This window comes from Oryctolagus cuniculus, chromosome X (assembly GCF_964237555.1).
Source record: "Oryctolagus cuniculus chromosome X, mOryCun1.1, whole genome shotgun sequence".
Lineage (NCBI taxonomy): Eukaryota > Metazoa > Chordata > Mammalia > Lagomorpha > Leporidae > Oryctolagus > Oryctolagus cuniculus.
This window is the reverse complement of record NC_091453.1, coordinates 18,290,927-18,311,256: the sequence shown is the minus strand read 5'-3', so window position 1 is coordinate 18,311,256 and position 20,330 is coordinate 18,290,927. Positions and strand designations below refer to the sequence as shown.

General features: G+C 38.3%; 1 protein-coding gene across 18 annotated transcripts in view; it reads left to right on the top strand.

Annotated features, from left to right (window-relative positions):
• DMD (dystrophin) overlaps window positions 1–20,330 on the top strand; it is a 2,248,405-nt gene that overhangs the window by 1,632,297 nt on the left and 595,778 nt on the right. For 17 of the 18 annotated variants that reach the window (XM_070067426.1, XM_051827673.2, XM_051827679.2 and 14 more), the window contains one exon: window positions 4,656–4,773. In XM_070067426.1, coding sequence (XP_069923527.1) covers window positions 4,656–4,773 — 118 coding nt within the window. Of the gene's footprint in view, window positions 1–815; window positions 855–4,655; window positions 4,774–20,330 lie in introns of those variants that run through there. The other variant, XM_070067435.1, reaches the window with a different exon arrangement.

Below are 20,330 nucleotides of genomic sequence, written 5' to 3'. Positions count from 1 at the left end.
GAGTTGGAAGGTGTTTATGGAGAAGTTACCATTGGAAGTGCTGGTAGAACACTGAGAGAGGTAGGGAAGCCTTGCCAAGTAGGCAAGTATCCAAGTCAGTTTAAAATGTAAATGAGAAGCGAAGAAGTGGAGGGCGATAAAGACCATATTTGGCCAATTGATTTGGAGAGGCAGCTGAATGCAAGAATGGGAGCCAGAGTGAAGATGCTCACTGATGCAGTTGCAAGTTAGATAGGTGATTAGCGTCCTCACAGGTAAAACCTTTGCAGTTACTAGAAAGGCAACTCATAGGCTTATTTGAATCCAAACAAAAATTATTCTACAAACTATGCACCTTGCCAATGTTTAATGCTATTTTTTTAAAGTTGTAAGTAAAATAGTACAAGGGTCCACATTATTGCATTTCCATTTAAGTCATATTTATTTCCTGAAAGTTGGCTGGTGTTGTAACTATGAAGAGATTGTTGCTTGTTTTTTTTTTTTTTTTCAGAAAAACATAAAAGTATATGACAACTTTTGTTGTTAGGACACCTTCTTATAGTTATGAGTACAAATACTAAATATTCACTGAACATACAGAATTTTTGTTTGACTATTATTCAGGTAGAATTCCATTTTAATGAATGCAATAAATTGTAATTCTTCCTAAGAGCCTAAAATGACCTACTTAGAGTATATGTGGTTTCATTGTTGAGCTCCCTTTTTCATAGGATTGCTATTTATAACCACTTCCCTCAACCCTGGGGGGACTTAGTAGGATTAAAGACTTCTAACTCACTTTGTATTTGAAGATTTTTTTTTCCTCCATCTTTGCCCAGCTAGTGGAAACCATGATGAATTCTCATCTCCAAGGGGTAAGCTATTGTTAGTAAAGCCCAGTAGTTTATAGCTCCTTAGAAATAGCATTGATTCCTTCCTGCTACTGTGCTTTGTCTTCTAGAGTGCTAGAATCCATGTAGACACAATCTATTATCATGCTTAGGCACTGTTAAGCATGTAATGATTTTAGTTTTATTCACTTATGTTGTTTGTGTCATGGATGTCTTGGTTCATGTCAAAATAATAAATGCAGCTAGTATTCTACTCACTTAGTATGACTACAGCTGGAATGAGGAAATTAAATGGTAGAAGACAGGAGGTCATATGAGGATGAAGACTAGAGTAGGAACAGTGTGTTCGAGAGAGTAGCATCAGATAAGGCCAGCAGTTTAGGGGCAGAGAATAGAATTTCATAGATGGAGAACTCATCTCTGATATGTGAGTGGCTCAGTGGCACAGAGATGAGGACCATTGTGTTGCAGTTGATTTCTCAACAGTGTTGCAGTGGATTCGTTTCTGAGAGGAGGAGTGTGGTGGGGGCAAGAGGCACGGAGTCACCACACAGACCCCGGGAGTCGGGTGAAAGCCGGCTTGAGGCAAGGAGCCCGCAGACTCGTTTATTTCAGTTGGTACAACATCTTATATAGCCAAGACCAGCCAGTCTGGTCAAGGGGCGGTCTATGCCCCAACCAATCACAGCCTGTTGCCAGGCAGTTTCCAAAGCCATCCAATCACAGCCTGTTGCCAGGCAGTTTCAAATCCATCCAATCATAGCCTGTTGCCAGGCAGGCTCCATTGCCAGGTGGGTTTCAAAGCCATTCCTGAGTAACTGACGCTCGCTTGCCAGTGGCCACCTTGGCATGGCCTTCTCATTCCACCACACCATTGCATTTGAGAAGTTATGAAATTATAAAACTAAATGGTCAAGAAATTACAAGAGCAAATGAAAATAATATAGTTGAAACCAAATGAAAAGAAAAATGATCCTTGCTCTCCCTGTATGCTTACGTTCTGTTCTTTAGCAAGAAGCTCTTTCCATCACTGTTTTATATCTTAATAAAAAAAATACTTGTGCATATACCATATTCAAATCTGGAAAGAAACCAAAGGAGAAAATTCACATTCTGGTATCAGCGGAAACCACTGAGGGCCTATTGGTGTCTGACAAATTACATAACTATATATATTATTATTTCATAGTGTCTTTGTTGAAATGAATATTTGTATTTGTTGACCAAAGAGTGAGATGAAAAAAGTTGCAATTTTGTTTTGAAATGCTTTTGACATGCCTAGAGGTATTGCAGTTGTGAGCTGCCTCAGATTTTAAGGAGGCTGCTTCAAAGAACGTCATTAATAATCTTCTCAGGTGCTTACAAAGCATGTGTCTGTCAGCAGAATTAGAGAATCACCCAACTAGAGAACAGGTTTTACAATACCCGGAGACCCATTTTGTTCATTAGAGAGGAAAATGACTTGTTTTAAGTCTAAATTGACATGCTTGCTAATTTCAGCAGTAAAAGCTGTTCATTGTGGTCAGGTTTAATTTTGAGCCTGGGAAGGTTCAGATTAAAGTTGATCAAGTTACTTTTACAACATATTTCTTAAATGAACTTTTAAATGCTAAAAGAAGGAAACATTAGAGCAAATGTTGGGTAATATATATATCTAAAAGTGAGGAGCAGTGAGTAGACTGAGGGTGAACTGATAGAAATAAAGAAAAATAACCTAATAAAGATAATACATGTTATATATAAGCTTCCAAGGCTTAAAAATAGTTTTTAACTTACATTACACACCATACCCTACTGCATTTTTTTCACTGCTGCATTTATAGCACCTAGAACATAGCCTAGCATTTGAAAGATATTTATGAAAATGAATGAATGAGTTTTTGTACTTTGCTAGCTATATGGAAAATTCTTTGTTAACTTTGAGGTGAAATTGGACTTTATCTGAGGTTGATGGTTAAGCCTATTTTTTAAAATCTAGTGAATATATTCAAACATTTGGGAGCAGGCAGTTGCAAAGCTGCTTTTTCGCTTGCTCTGCCGTCGATGGCCAGAATTTCACATTCTAACCCTGGAAAACATCTTACTTTGTAAAATCTGTCTATTACTATGTGGTTCCTACTTTAAAATTTGTTCAGTACTCTCCAACTGACTTATGCCACTTACTTCAATAGCTGTCTTTGGCAATTTGTTCCATATTTCAAACACCCTTTTGTGTAAAGAAACCATAAAAGTTAGAAACCTGAAAATTGGATTTTTCTTCTGAGCAATCACAACTTAGAAATGTGGAAAATTTGTTAAAAGTTAGCCCCTCCAAGTTTTCAATACAGAGAGAAAAATGCTCAACATAGCTGTATCATGTTTGAATCTGTTTTTCCCATTGTTTTAGTATTACCAACAGAAATTGAGCTTAAATCAGAAAGCCTATCTCCCTGTCTCATCGCAAACAAATTCTGCAGCATGATCAAACTTTGGTCTTTCCAAAGCCAAAAATCATTGGAAAAGCATCAAGAGTCAAAGGACGTAGCAGAAAACTAAGATTCAAACACATTACTATGTTTTGTGTCTTCAGTTTGCTCAGCCTCTTGTTCTAGTAGAAAAATCACCAGAGTTAAAGTCAGAACTTCTGGCTTAGTTCTTGGTGTGGTTATTATGAGAATGAAAGTGAGAGAATTTGTCTAAAATACCTATCCTCTGTGGGAGCACTTCAAAGTGTTCATGGAAATGCATATTATGAGAAAACTATGAATGGACTTAAAAATATTTTGCACTAAAATATGCATATTTTAATTCCATTTTCCACAAAGTACCTTTTTGAAGTACCCTTGTATGGTTATAAACTAATAGTAACTATTAATTTTACTTTCTCCAACTATATGAGAACTTACTTAGTTTTAGAACAAGATCAAGGCAGATATATTATTTTTGTAACCATTTTTATAAATGCATCTGATTTTTTCACCCTTACTGTAGAGAAACTAAGATGACAGAGACAATAGATGGATGCTTGAAAAGAAGTTGGAATTTCTTAGTGACTTCGATGTCTAACTACTTATTTTTAAAATCACTGGCTTTATTGTGTTTGGTATTTATTTTTCTCAAGCTGTATTAAATCAGGACCATTTATAATATGGAGGAATATGAATACCAGCATCTAGTCTGATGCTTCCCCAACTTGCCTAACCATAAAAGTTAAGTAGAAATGTGTTTAAAAGGTAGATTTCTAGTTCTTTCCTGCACTAACTTATTAGTTCTAGAGTGGGACAAAGGAGTTTGGAGATTACTTATGGGCAGGCAAATTTGGGGAGAGTATTTTAGCTTATCTACTTCACATTCTCAGTTTATAGGTGAAGAATCTCAGATATAAGTAAGTCAAATAAGTAATATCTCCTGAATCACTTTTGTACATTTTCTGTTCCTAAAATAAATATACACCTTAATTTTGACACTACATTGAATGAGATTCTAAGTAGGAATAGCGATCTCTTAAATACATCATCATAATTCAGACTTACATCTCTTACTTATGGCATTAATATATTATCTTAAGTAAACCCACATATTCTAAAATAACTTGAACTGTGTTCTTAAATAGCGAAGCAAATTTATAATCAAGATTTTCACTTGAAATATTTTGGGCTAAAAATGACACATTTCTTGCTAAATTGTTACCTATAAACCCTTACACAGCACAGACTTAAACTCAGTAATATCTTTTGTATTTCTGAAATACTTTTGGCTGGCTTGAAAATTGTCCTTTACTTTATATTGCATAAAAGGAATACCCAGTGGAGGAGAACCCAATATTAAGGACTATTTTTCTTTCAGGCAACACTGCAAGAGTTGGAACAGAGACGCCCCCAGTTGGAAGAACTCATTACTGCTGCCCAGAATTTGAAGAACAAAACCAGCAATCAAGAGGCTAGAACAATCATTACAGATCGAAGTAAGTTATTTAATAGACATGAGAAATTCAATGCAAGATGCATTTTAATAATAACCTAAGTTCATATACCCTTGTCACATTTATGCAGATAGTGTAAACAAGTTGTAAATTACTATTGTACTGAATAAGATTTTCCGTTCATCATGTTGCTTTTCAGTACCTAAATGTCATGCCACTGAATCGCAGAAAATGAAATTTTTCTCAATTCATTCTCATACAGTTGGCAGACGTAGGGTGGTGGCATGGTGAGCACAGTGTGATGGAAGATTTGGCCCTTCGTTCTGTTCTCTCTGGGCTGACATCCATAGCGATGCCAGTCTCTTCCTCATGCCTTCGGTTGCTGGTCTCAGCAGGAGGTTGCCTCCTAGACCCTCGCTCATTCCTGTCTGCAGTGGCACTTGCAGAGCTGGGCATCGCTCTGCTACTCTGAAGGCCCTATTGTGTAATGTCCGAAACCATCATACTGCTTCTTATGCCACACCGGGATGGGTGGGAACTTAGGGAGGCTTGACACTGCACATCCTCTTTTCTTCTTTACCAAGAGGCGTTCAAAGTGAACGTGTGTGGTTTCAGTAGGTGTGCATGGTCAAGGTAGGAAAGAGAAGAGGCAGTCGGGCAAACTAGTCTCCATCCAGTTTGCCTCAGAGGCTATCCCCAGGTCACCACTGCTATCACATTCTCGTCAGTCTCCCCAGGTTTCTTCCCTGCCCTCCACCTACCTTCCTGCCCAGACACGCATCGATAGTGCATTTTAAGAATCCCCCTAAGATATGCCCTCATTTCCCTTCCTATAAGCAGAGAAATCTGTTCTAGTGCAGACATGGGGAAAACCCTTCCTTTAATCATCTTTTTTCCTTCGAAATCTTTTGCCTTACATGAGGCCCAGGCTTTTGAAACTCAAAAACCATGAATCTATTCCTTTGTAATTTACATTCTGCTGTGTTAACTTTTCCCTAAGGAAATGTAGGCAGAATACTTGCCTGCCAATATGTTGGGGAGGGGAAAAGAGAACCAGACAAAAAAGGTTAGTATTATCAGCCACACTTGCACATATTAGGCAAAGACTTAATGATAATAGCTATTTATTGAGTAACTCATAAATATCAAGTGGTGTGTGTGTGTGTGTGTGTGTGTGTGTTAAATCTTAAAAGAATACTGGGAGTTATATTTCATAGTTGTTATTTTAGTTAAGGAAACAGTTTCCAAGAATGGTTAGTCAGATCGTTCAATCCTGCAAAACAAGCAAAGAACAGAACTTGGAATTTGTGTCTCTTTCTGGCATGTAAGTCTATGTTCCTTTTAGTATTTTTTCAAAGATTTGATTTATTTGAGAGCTAGAGTTCCAGACAGAGAGAGGCAGAGACAGAGAGGTCTTCCATCCACTGGTTCACTCCATCCCATATGGGATGCCGGCAATGCAGGCCGAGGCTTAGCCTACGAGGCCACAGCACCAGCCCCCCATTTAGTATGTTTACCGCTTCCCATCTTAGTTTGTTTTTGTTAATTACCTTAATCGCCACAACTAAGTAATTTTTAGATCTGCAGTTATGTACATTTTCGTTTGCTTTTTAAATATATTTCCTTTTTAAGCTGTAGTGATTCTTAATTAAAATAGAAATTTCTGGGGCCAGTGCTGTAGCATAGTAGGCTAAGCTTCCACTTGTGGTGCCAGCATTCTATGTGGGATGCCAGTTGGTGTCCCGGCTGCTCCTCATTTCTCGATCCAGCTCTCTGCTGTGGCCTGGGAAAGCAGTACAAGATGGCCCAAGTACATGGACCCCTGCACCCACTTGGGAGACCCAAAAGAAGCTCCTGGATCCTGGCTTCAGATCAGCACAGCTCCTGTTGTTGCAGCCATGTGGGAAGTGAACCAGCAGATGGAAGACCTTTCTCTCTGTCTCTTTCTGTCTGTAACTCTTCCTCTCAAATAAATAAATTATTAAAAAATAGGAATTTGTTGGTTTTGAAAATTTGACATTTTTAATGTTTCTTTATTTTCATCAACTTGAAGAGCAGAGCCTCAGAGAGAAAGAGAGCATCCATCTGCTGGTTAACTTCATAAATACCAGCAAAAGCCAGCCAGAGCTGGGCCAGGGTGAAGCCAGGAGCCTGAAGTTTCATCCAGGTCTCCCACATGGGGTGGCACAGGCCTGAGTACTTTTACCCTCATCTGCTGCCTCTTAGTATCAACTAATAGGGAGCTGGATCAAAAGCAGAGTACCTGAAACTTGAATCGGCACTCAATGGGATAAAGGTGTCCCATGTGGTGCCCCAACACACATCCTGAAAATTTAACTCTTTGTTGTTGTTCAAACAATGACTTTGGTATGGGCTAATGTATTTGTTGGGTAACACTAGCCACTGTAACAAGTCAGCTACCCAGTCTTTTTGGCTTAATACAGAAGAAGTGTACTTTTTATACTGGTGCAGTAAACAGCCCTCTATGAGGTCATTCAGGACCCATGCTCCTTCCATCTTTCATGCCCAAAGCATGTACAGATGAGGAAGGAAGGTGACCCTGGGGATTTGTCATGAGCCAAGCCTGGAAAGTGGTGAATTAATTTTCCTCACAGTGTGTTGACTAGAACTTGTCACATGGCCATGCCCAACTGCAAGGGAATCAGGAAAATATTGCCCATCATTGAGCCTGGGAAGTAGAATAAATTGGTTAAGAAACTAGTCAGTCTCTTCCATAGCTAATTTGTGCAAGGAGAACCGTACTTACATGCTGTTGGGTGTCTGTGAGTTGCAGGATATCATTTCTGTATCTAGCAAAGCAAGAACAAACTTAACTGTAGTGACCAACATAAATAGCTGTTCAATTGACATAGCAGAGTGTTCATTCCCCAGACTGGAACCATGAGCATGTCTCCACCATGTTATAATACACTGACCCCGAAGAGTGAATCTTAGATAATTATTTCCTCAGTATGAGACCAAATTTCCATTATACAGGCAAGTAATCTATTTCTTGCCTGAAAAATATGGAAATTTGGCAGAGGTGTTTATGCAACTCCAAGCATACTTTATAGAGTCATTTGTTATTTTTCTAATGAAAAATAACTTCTATTTTTCCCTAAGAGGAAAATAACAATAATGCGGTTTATAGCATCAGTTCAACATTGTCTAAACATTTTCCATTGTTATAATCATTTTTTTCCCATATCACATTGACTTTTTTCATGATGTAGATTATAATCAAATGACTGGAGGGCAACTTTGGATCTCTTTGCTAATATCCAGTGGTTTGAATAATTCTGCCTTCAAAGCTTTTGTCTCTTAGGAATGAATACCTTTATGAATATATGCAGCCTAGTGGAAAGAATCACATCCAAATGGTCCAAAGAAAGCATTTTGTTAAAAAGCAATTGTCTGTTGAAACCTGCCTTGTTTCTTATTAAGAGCCTAAGCTAGAATCTTTGTTCCAAATATGCCTGGAGCCACTAATGTGGCTACCAGGATAATTCTGACAAGATATGTTTATCTAAACAATGTCATTTGCAGCCCTGCTACACTTCCATTTATCTCTCCATTTGAAATCTATGAAATGGGATGGAAATTCAATACTCATAAAATTTCAATTGTGTTCAAAATGGAATTTTTCTTAGTATAGATTTGGTTTTCAGGGAAAGAACAGAAATAAAATACTTGCTCATAAAATTGTATTTTCTCATTTGAAGATTTCAGTCTTCCTTTTTTATTGCTTTGAAGCTTCTAGAAATACTCAAGAAGGAATCAGCTAAGTAAAGAAAAATACTTAATACGTGTGTAATACTATTTTTGAAACATTTCCCCCTTCTTGGTAAATCCCAGTTCATAACTTTGAACAATTGGGAAAATCTAGGCATAGTTACTACATTGTACTGAACAAAAAGTCCAGCAGAAAGCAACCCCTTTCTTCTAGTAATATTCATGAAGAACCTCAAATAATTGAGTCTGCAAAATACCAACATGCTTTGCTGTATAAAACTGTTTCCACAGTATCTGTTGTTTTTAGGTAATCATTGATTGAAATCATGTCATAATAATCTAGGTAAGAGAATAAATTTCATTCTCAGTGAGTTCAAATGAGAAATTCTCCTTGCTGTTTCTAATGTTCAGATTGCTGTTTTTTCTTTAGTTCTTTGCTTGCTGAATTTGTCAGCCATTCCTGGTCATTTTCTTCTGTGAAAAGGGCTGGGTCAGGGGATCAAAATCAAATAAGGATTTAAATTTGTTTCTTGGAAGTATCTGAATTATGTCAAACCCTTTTCATGTCCATTACTATTGCAAAATATAATGCCATAATACCTTGCATAGCTGTAAGGAATATATGGAAAGACCTGATTTCTTTTAGTTTCTTTTTATAAAATACTAATAATGTGGCTTGTTTGTAATTTGTATTTGACAACCTTGCTTCTCTATCTTTTCTCTGCATAACCCCACCAATACTATTTGAAGGATATGTTAGCAGTAAGAGGTCTGGGGGTCAGGCTGCTGGATTAGCCACTTAGGTGTTTTGCCATCTTGAATAAATGATTCATCTTAGTAAACTATCTGATCTTATTTCTCTACTCTATAAGATTACTTAAATCCACCTCAAGGATTGAGAGAACTAGATGAGATTACGCATGTAGAACACTTACATCAGATCATAGTAAAAGCTCAATGGGTGTTAACTCTGGTTATTTTATTTTTTAATTTTTGAAGTTTATTCTCACTTTATTTGAAAGGTAAAGAGAGGGGGAAGAGAGAGAGAGAGCAAGAGAGCATGTGCTTCCATTTGCTGGTTCACTCCCAAAATGCATGCAGTACCCAGGACTGGGCCAGGCCAAAGTCAGGGAATCTATTCGGGTCTACCATGTGGGTGGCAGGAATGCAACTTTTTGAGCTTGCTACCTCCCAGCTACATCATCTACTACGTCTGAGGGTGCATTTTATCAGGAAGCTGCATTGGAAGTGGACCAGCCAAGATGGAACCAGACACTGATCTGGGGTGTGGGTGTCCCAGATGGCAACTTAACAACTATGCCAAATGCCCATCCCTGGTATTTTAATTATAATCCATTTGTATGGATGGAGTAGCTTTTGGGTAGTTATTTGATTGTTTTACTACCACCACCTGGGGTAGGGGTGATGAGGGGAGGGGAGGGGAGGGGAGGAGAGGAGAGGGATTCAAAAGATCAGAAGGTGAAGATTGCTTTGGAAAAAGATGGAATAAGCTAGATAAACAAACATTTGGAAAAACCTTGATGTGGGTGATACTCAAAAGCAAGGAAATTCATGTTAGCAATTTCATTTTCAGTATTCACTATACACTTAAGAAGTAGATATTACTATGTCCATTTTAGAGACAGAAAACTGAAGCTCAAAGAACTTATGTGACTTCTTTAGGGTCATAGGAAGGTGACAACTGAGGGACTAGAATACAACCCCTTATGTCTATAATTTAAAGCCTGTGATACATAGAAAAAGCTAGTGAAAAAATGGGAAATAATATTTATTTGGAAACTTGAAATATTAGAACTAACCTAGGTTATAATCTAGGTACAGTTTTTGCTACTTGTTTTTATACTTTTGCCTTCTTTGTACTTGGGTGTCTATTTACAAAATTGTCTGTTACATATGCTATAGACATACAGACCAGTGTATGTGGGCCTGCGTGATGTACTAGCCGTGTGGCTTCAGCAAAGTGGGTCTACTTCCTTATGCCATGATTATACTAATAATAGTAATTAAGCTGATGCGGTAATTATGAAAGTAAAATTATACATACATTTATAAGACAATACTTGCTAAAGGAAAGATCTTGCACAACCGAGAAGCTCATTAAATGGTCCTTCGTGTCGTAGTGAGGTGAATTTGGTACAGAAGACCTCAAGACAGGAGAATATGAGTGGCCTTTTTCATCAACTAAACCAAAGGAAAGGCCTCTGAACCACAGTGCCAAGTTTTGAGAGAGTTCTTTCTTTTGAAATTATTTTATCAGCTAAAGTTTTTTCAAACCTGTCTAGAATTCTTTGAAAAATTTGGTAACATCTTATAAATTTTAAGAAAAGGAATCCACATTGCATTGCTTAAATAACAGTCGTACAGGGCTATAGAAGGAAGAATGTTCCTCTGGATGAGAATAAAAATACTCTCACACGATTTTTGAATTAACTGACAGTTTTATAGCAGCATTGTCAACCCATCATTCATTGCTGCAACCAGATGTATGAAATTCTTCATGGTGAAATAAAAAGCCTGTGTTTTTCTCCACATTTTTATGAAATCTCTATTGCTAATGAAATGCCAGCCAATATCTCCCTCTCAGGTATTATCTGTTAGAGAGCTGCTTATTTTAGAGGAAGTGGAGTCAACCATATAAATTGTCTTCTTTTGACATCTAGCACCTGCTGTCAACCTGTTAGAGCTACAAGCAGCTCTCAACATTGACATCCACCAGGATGCCGCTGGCAACTAAAGAGTTCAGTTCAGTTCAACAAACATTTGAATGCTTATTCTGTGCTAGTTAACATCAGAGGTGAGGTAAGGGATACAGGGAAAAATGAGATTCAGCCTTTGTCTTAAAAGAGCCCGAAATGAAATGTGGGTATTTGGACAAGTATATTCAGGCAAGGCAGTCTAGGATAACTTTAGTAGGGTCGCATTAGAAAATGTGAGAGACAGCACATCAGGGGAGATTGGTTCCAAGTGTGGGGGTTCTGGAATTCCTCCAAGAGGCAGTAAGGTTTGATCAGGTCATGAGTAAGACTTTGAAAAGCAGAAGGAAGCTGGAGAGGAAAGAATATTTCAGGAAGAGATGAAAGGAAAATGCACGCTTAGACCTATGTCAGCAGTTGTGTGACAGAAGAATTTGTAGGACTAAGAGCGTGAAGGAGGGTAGGGCGTTGGTGTTTGTGGAAGATGGGCGAATAAATGGATTAATGAGACTAGTTAGGACACAGGAGAGCACGGAACACTGGTAGTGGAGAGAAAAGAAGAAAAATACCGGAAATTAAGATACATGGTGGGCTAGAAGTTACAGAATGTTGACATTGATTGGATATATGGAGATGAAAATCTAAGACAGGACCTGCAGCTTAGAGTTTGAGATGGGTACTTTGACAGATGGTGTATGGCATAAACCAGAGATTAAACCAACACAAGGAATTGATGGTGAGAGACAAAATAATGTGCTTAAGATGCAGCTAGATGAGTATAATGGAATGTTAAAGCAATAACTGAAAATACATGGATTTCAGCAGCAAAGTTACTTTTGAATACTGTGAATGTTACCTGAAGTAGAAAAGCTTGTATAAAGAAAGAGCAGGAGGTGAGAAGAAAAGTAGACCTAGCAAAGAACCTAAAAGTTGGTTTTTATTTAAAGAAAGTAAGAACAGGTAACTCTGCTGCTTCCAGTGCCAACTTCAATATGGGTGCATTTAGACACACACATGGAAGAATGAATTTATACGTGTTGCACCGTATTTTGTTTTCTGTTTCTACTGCTACACAACCATTCAAATAATAAGTGCCTTTCTGGCTTTGGAGATACTTTGAACCAAATAAGTTTGGAAACTCTTGAGCTGAGGAATAAAGATTGTTGTGTTTATGTAAGTCAGATTCCTGATTGAACCCTTACTAAATGAGGGAAAATAAACCATTATCATTTGCTCTTCAGATCTAATGAATATTTTTGCTTTTTTCCTTTTCATATTTCTGAGTTAATTTTGCAAATTTTATAGAAATTAAAGATATAGTGAAAAAAAACTTTATTAGAAATTTGAATAAGAATTTGAATACAGGGGCCTGCATTTTGGCATAGCAGGTAAAGCTGATGCTGGCATCCTATATGGGTCCTATATGCTCCTATATGCATCCTATATGCTCCAATTCCAGTCCAGCTCCCTGCTAATGACATGAGAAAAGCAGCAGAAGATGGCACAAGTGTTCGGGCCTTTCCACCCATGTGACAGACTCAGATGTAGCTCCTGGCTGCTGGCTTCAGTCTGTCCCAGCCCCAGCATTGCAGCCATCTGGGAAGTGAATCAGTTGATAGAAGATTCTCTCTCTCTCTCTCTCTCTCTCTCTCTCTCTCTCTGTCAGTAACTCTTTCAAATAAATAAGTATTTAAAAAGCATTAAAGACAACAAACATCTTTGTGTCAGCTAAACTTTGGTGCACGAATATCCTAAGTGATGCCATGATCCACATCCTTTAGCAAGATAAAATGAAATGATTCATGTCCTTACTGCCAAATATCTTACAGTCAAATATTATATCATGAAGTCCTTTGTATTGATAATGAACTGGGTTAAAACACCCCGTTTCCTTTCTGTCCTTAATAAACAATGCTTGGAGGCCGGCGCCGCGGCTCACTAGGCTAATCCTCCACCTTGTGGCGCCGGCACACCAGGTTCTAGTCCCGGTCAGGGCGCCGGATTCTGTCCCGGTTGCCCCTCTTCCAGGCCAGCTCTCTGCTGTGGCCAGGGAGTGCAGTGGAGGATGGCCCAAGTGCTTGGGCCCTGCACCCCATGGGAGACCAGGAGAAGCACCTGGCTCCTGCCATCGGATCAGCGATGTGCGCCGGCCGCGGCGGCCATTGGAGGGTGAACCAACGGCAAAGGAAGACCTTTCTCTCTGTCTCTCTCTCTCACTGTCCACTCTGCCTGTCAAAAAAATAAATAAATAAAAATAAACAATGCTTGGTAATCAATCCTTGAATTTGAGAAATGTCATCTACATTGTCATCATCTGAAGGCCCCCATTCCAAGAATTCACCTGCATGATGAATTGTACTATCATCATTAGAATCAGCAATGCTGATTTCTTTCTTCTGCATTTATTTAATGTTGTGTCCACTAATTATGAAATGTCTCTGTGGCAATTCTTTTGTCTTTGACATTAGGGGAGAAAAATGAGGGAAAAAAAGTCAAAATTTTCCACTAAGTTAAATTAAAATTAAAAGTAGGCCCCAAAGATGGTGCTTCCTCTTAGACCTTCTTGAGAAAGATGCAGCTTTTTGGGTGATCAATGTAATAAACCACTGGAGAATAAAATTTGTTTTACCATTATTCTTCTGAGCAATTACATCGTTCATCCAGTTACTTAACATTTTAGTTATCTAGGCATACTTAGGAATAATTAATGAGTAATGGTGAACTAACAAAATGATTAAAAATTCAGGAAAATTAAGATTACTAAGAGTGAACAGTTTATTTTAGAAAGATGGAAGCGTTGAAGGGAGCCATATAATTGGAAACATAAAGTTTATTTTTTAAAAGAAATATAATCTTTGTTCTTGACTAAACCTCTAGGAAATAATAACTATAAACTATTAATTTTTCTAAGTATATAGGATTTCTCAAAACTCAAAAATTTGGATTCAGTGGACCTAATATATAACAGGTTAAACAAAATATCACTTGCTCAGTAATACTACAAAACTAAAAGTTTCATTAAACATATAGTATTATTATTAGTATCATTATAAATACTTCTAGTGTTATTCACTAATAAGAGTATATTCATCAGTGTTCTCCAGAGACACAGAACCAATTGGGGGTGTGTGTGTGTGTGTGTGTGTGTGTGTTAGAGAGGAGAGAGGAAGAGCAGGGAAGGACAGAGAGTCATTTGAAGGTATTGATTCACACAATTGTGGAAGCTGGCAACTCCAAAAATCTGTGGGACAGCTTGGCAAGATGGAACCTGGGAGAGGTGGTGGTGGTGTATCCTTGGATGCAAAGGCCTCCGGAGGCAGAATTCCTACTCATGTGGTGGAGAGAGAGCTCTGTTGTCTGCTCTTACACTAATTCCATTTTAAGGGCTCCACTTTCATAATTTCATTTTTTTTTTTTGACAGGCAGAGGGGACAGTGAGAGAGAGAGACAGAGAGAAAGGTCTTCCTTTGCCGTTGGTTCACCCTCCAATGGCCGCAGCGGCCGGTGCACTCTGTGGCTGGCGCACAGCCAGGTACTTCTTCTGGTCTCCCATGGGGTACAGGGCCCAAGGACTTGGGCCATCCTCCACTGCCTTCCCAGGCCACAGCAGAGAGCTGGCCTGGAAGAGGGGCAACCGGGACAGAATCCGGCGCCCCGACCGGGCCTAGAACCCGGTGTGCCGGCACCGCAAGGCGGAGGATTAGCCTAGTGAGCCGCGGCACCGGCTCATAACTTCATTTAAACATAATTATCTCCTAAAAGCCCCACCGCCAAGTCCTAGCAAAATGAGGTTTGTCACATCATCATATGAATTACAGGAGAACACCAAAACACAGTCCATAGCTAATAGCTAACCTCTGTATTGAGAGCTCCACTAGGCTTTCTAGGGATTCCACAATCAGAGCATCCTAATGGTAAATGCCTTTTTAAAATCTATAAATTCTTTTTGTACCAAATTCTTTTTGTACCAAAGAATTCTTTCAAATTCTTTTTGTACCAGAATGGACTTATCAGGGATGTACGTGTGACATAGTTACCACTTGGATTGCCCACATCCATTATCAGGCTCTGTGGTTTGAGTCTGGCTGCTCCACTTCTGATTCCAGCTCCTGCTGACATGCACTCTGGGAGACAGCTGATGGCTCAGGTAGGTGGGTCTCTGCCACCCACCTGAGAGACCTAGACAGAGTTCCTGGCTCCTGACTCTGGTCGGGCCCAGCCACAGCTCTTGCAGGCATTTGGGGCGTGAACCAGCAGATGGAAGATCTCTCTCTATCTGTCTCTCTTTCTGTTTCACTACCCTTCAAATAAAAATAAATTTCTAAAAAATCATTTATCTTTTAATTTTATTTTTCTATGAACTTTTTGAAGTACCTTCATTTATACACTTACATACTCATGCGTGTATATCGTTACAAATTGTGTTTTTCTATAAATCTTAAACATACTATTAATTTACATAAGATATTTTTGTAAATTATCAACTCGTTACAATTTATTTCAGTTAAGTTCAAATACATTAGGAATTGATTGACCAATGGGAGTTAAAGGTCCACAGAAGGATTAATTCCTATGCCTTTTTTTAAAGATTTATTTATTTATTCGAAAGAGTTACACAGAGAGAGGAGAGGCAGAGAAGAGAGAGAGACAGACAGAAAGAGGTCTTCCATCTGATGGTTCACTCCCCAGCTGGCCTCAATCACCTGCACTGATCCGAAGCCAGGAGGCAGAAGCTTCTTCCAGGTCTCCTACGCAGGTGCAGGGGCCCAAGGACTTGGGCCATCTTCTACTGCTTTCCCAGGCCACAGCAGAGAGCTGGATCAAAAGTAGAGCAGCCAAGTCTCAAACCAGCACCTATATGGGATGCTGGCGCTTCAAGCCAGGGTGTTAACCCTCTGCGCCACAGCGCCAGCCCCAATTCCTATGCTTTTAAGCAAAGTCATGGTTAAATTATTTTAGAAAGATAAGGTGCTAATACAGGTGGTTTTTTACTTTTAATCCTTTAGCAGAAGTAGCTAGCTAAAGATATGGAGGTAAGTGGAGTAAGTCTGTCTCTCCATATTTCCATATTTCCAAATGCCTAAGGTTAGGAATTTCAAGCATTGTTGTATGTCTCCAAGGATACTCTCAGTGTAGTATTCATATATATTTCATCTCCCTGACTGTACCATAAGCTTCTAATATTACTCCTTTGTATTTGAGTTCCTGTAATCCTAGCACGTTGTTCTGAAAATAAGAGGCGTGCTATAAATACTTGCTGATTGAATGGACTGTCTCACAGGGGAGTTGGCAGCTAATGTAGGCTACAAGCTGCCATCATCAACTCCATGACCGTGAGTCACCATTAAAAAGAATTAGCCTGAAGAGATTAACAAAATACTCTGCTTAAAAAGCAAAGGGAAGAACAAATGAAACTCAAAGCAAATAGCAGACTTTGAAATGGTAAGTAAATTGTCACTCTTATGGAAGTGAATTTTTTAGTGAAATCTCTTAGAGACAGACCAGATTCAAAAAGCACCATGGTACAATTCCTGTTCACATTGCTCATCATCACAGAAAACAACATATTAGGTCACTGAAAATGTTCTTTATCTGTGGAAGTCCTACTGATTTGAGCAAAATGGAAATATAAAGAAAGAGATCTTAATCTTGATTCTTAATCTGAATCAGTTTCCCATCCCAGCATCCAAATATTAAAAGTAGACTTCTGGAATAGGATTTTATCACTGTCTTTTTTTTTTAATTTTATATTAATATAAAGAGAACGGAGTTCATATACTTCATAGGGTACAATTCTAAGAAGATAATCATACTTCTCTTCCTTCCACTCTCCCTCCAACAATCTCCTCCTTTCTTCCTATCTTTTTTCTTTAATTTTGCAAAAAAATATAATTTCAGTCAACTCTATAATTACAGGCTTAATGCACCACTGTCATATTTGACAAGCTAGAAGTATAAATACCAAAGTTCCACAGGAGTATAAACAAGGGCTTAAAACAAAAGTCAGCAATCAAATCACAAGATGTTTATTTTGTTCCTATACATTTTTTGTTTTCTATATTAACCACTACATATAAGAGAAAAGATATGATATTTGTCTTTGAGAGACTGGCTTATTTCACCAAGCATAATGGTTTCCAGTTGTATCCATTTTGTTGCAGAAGACATGATTTCATTCTTTTTAATGGCTGAGTAGTGAGTAGTATTCCATAATGTGTGTGTGTATCACATTTTCTTTATCCAGTCATCAGTTAATGGACATCTGGGTTGATTCTATATCTTAGCTGTTGTGAATTGAGCTGCAATAAACATGGGGGTACAGATAACTCTTCCATCTGCTGATTTCATTTCATTTGGGTAGACTCCCAGGAGTGGGATGGCTGGGTCATATGGTGGATCTATTTTCAGATTTCTGAGGAATCTCCGTACTGTCTTCCATAATAGTTTTTCTAGGTTACATTCCCACCACCAGTGTATTAGGGTACCTTTTTCCCTACCTCACCAATGTGTATTATTTTTTGATTTTTGGATGATAGCCATTCTAACAGGCATGAAGTGAAACCTCAATGTGGTTTTGTTTTTTTTTTATTTTATTTTTTGACAGGCAGAGTGGACAGTGAGAGAGAGAGACAGAGAGAAAGGTCTTCCTTTGCCGTTGGTTCACCCTCCAATGGCTGCCGCGGCCAGCACGCTGCGGCCGGCACACGGCGCTGATCCGATGGCAGGAGCCAGGAGCCAGGTGCTTTTCCTGGTCTCCCATGGGGTGCAGGGCCCAAGCACCTGGGCCATCCTCCACTGCACTCCCTGGCCACAGCAGAGGGCTGGCCTGGAAGAGGGGCAACCGGGACAGAATCCGGCGCCCCGACTGGGACTAGAACCCGGTGTGCCGGCGCCGCTAGGCGGAGGATTAGCCTAGTGAGCCGCGGCGCCGGCCCTCAATGTGGTTTTGATTTGCATTTCCCTCATGGCTAGTGATCCTGAGCATCTTTTCATATGTGCTGTCCATTTGTATTTCATCCTTTGAAAAATGGCTATTCATATCCTTTGCCCATTTTTAACAGGATTATTCATTTTCTTATTGACATTCTTGGCCTTTTATAGATCTTGCATGTTAATCCTTTATCAGTTGCTTAGTTTGTAAATATTTTCTCCCATTCTGTTGGGTGCCTCCTCTCTTTGTTGAGTGTTTCCTTTGTAGTGAAAAAGCTTCTTAGCTTGATGTAATCCCATTTGTCAATTTTTGCTTTTATTGCTGTGTTTCTGGAGCCCTTTCCAAGAAATCTTTGCCTATGCCAATATCTTGCAGAGTTTCCCCAATGTTTTCCTTAAAATAATTTTTTTGCTGTTTTCTAAAATGTATTTTATTTATTTGAAAGAATTAGGTAGAAACAGAGAGAGAGGTCTTCCATCCACTGATTCACTCCCCAAACAGCCTCAATGGCTAGAGCTGAAACAATCTGGAGCCAGGAGCTTCTTTCAGGTCCCCCTTGTGGGTACAGGGGCCCAAGGACTTGGGCCATCCTCTGCTGCTTTCCCAGGCACATTAGCAGGGAGCTGGATCAGAAGTGGAGCAGCCAAAACTTGAACTGGCACGCATATGGGTTGCCAACACTGCAGGCTGGGACCTCAACCCACTGCACCACAGCGCCAGCCCTCCTCAAAATTATTTGATGGTATCAAGTCATAGATTTATATCCTTGATGCATTGTGAGTTGACTTTTGTATAAGGTGTAAGATAGGGATCTTGTTTCATGCTTCTTCATGTGTAGATCCGGTTTTCCCAGCACCATTTGTTGAAGAGACTGTCCTTTGTCCATGGAGTGATTTTAACTCCTTTGTCAAAGATTATCTGGTTAGTAGATATGTGGATTAATTTTTGGGGATTCTATTCTGTTCCATTGGTCTAAAATGTATATTTTTGTGCCAGGACCAGGCTGTTTTCATTTTCACTGCCCTGTAGTATATCTTAAAATCTGGATGCCTCCAGCTTTGTTTTTGTTATTTAAGATTACTTTAGCTAGTCAGGGTCTATTGTGTTTCCTCATTTTATCATTGTCCTAAGCAAAATTTCTTTTTATTGTTTTTTTATCATGATACCTTTTGAAAAGATTTGACAACTCAAGTCGGGAGAAATTACAAGACAAAAATGGGAAAATAAATTTGCATTAAATAAAAAAACACTGTATGACTAAGTAATTTGTTGTTCCTGGGAGAAATATAATAAATACCAATGTGGCACACTCAGCAAAATGTGCTGTGGCAATTTAAAACATAGCAATCACTGGATTTACACTTCATTAGGTAGTTAATGAGTTTTACATATTTTAAGACTTAAAACAATCAGACTGACTATGGTAGTTTGCAACAGTAAGTACCAAAAATTTGGGATAGGTACTTGGGGGTAGTTTTCTTTGTTGTTTTTAACAGTGCTAATAAAATTTTGCTTTTTTTATTAACTTACATTATTTGGTAATTTTTTGTCCTGATTCTAAATGTATACACCAATAAATTATATGGCCATTCAAAACAGGTTAACTTCAAGTATTTTTGACCAAGAGTTTATATAATAATTCTTTGTCATGAATATAGGAGCTAGATTTCTAATTTAAAATTCAGTCCTTGAAATAACTGACATATATAACTGTCTAGTTCAGATAAAAATTTTGATGAACTTATTTTTTGTTAACCAAAAGTCATATAATTAAGAAATACGCAAAAAAATCATAATGCTGATTTGAAATAAAATGAATAGTTTTTATTTTAATTGCTACAGCAGTTAGACCAATTACTACTTCCTTTAAAATATTAAATTCTTCAGTATCACAGTATACTGTACTAATAACAAAAGAACATGAAAATGTTTGTGTAAGATTTAGTACATTTGAACCAGAAGCATAATAAATTCTCAGTATGTACAATAGCAAGTATTCAGTTTCTCTCTTACATAAGGAAATTAAGGATAGTTATCTTAAAATACCTAAAAAATAGTACATAGAAAACAGTCATTCAAGCTTACTAAATGAATTTTCACCTTTAAGCTTGTAGAAACAAATTAAATATAGATTGATCCTCTGAAAGAAACAGAACAATGAGACCACTAGCTTTCTTTTATAATAGTATAAGTCTGCAAATATTTAATAAGTATCTAATTTA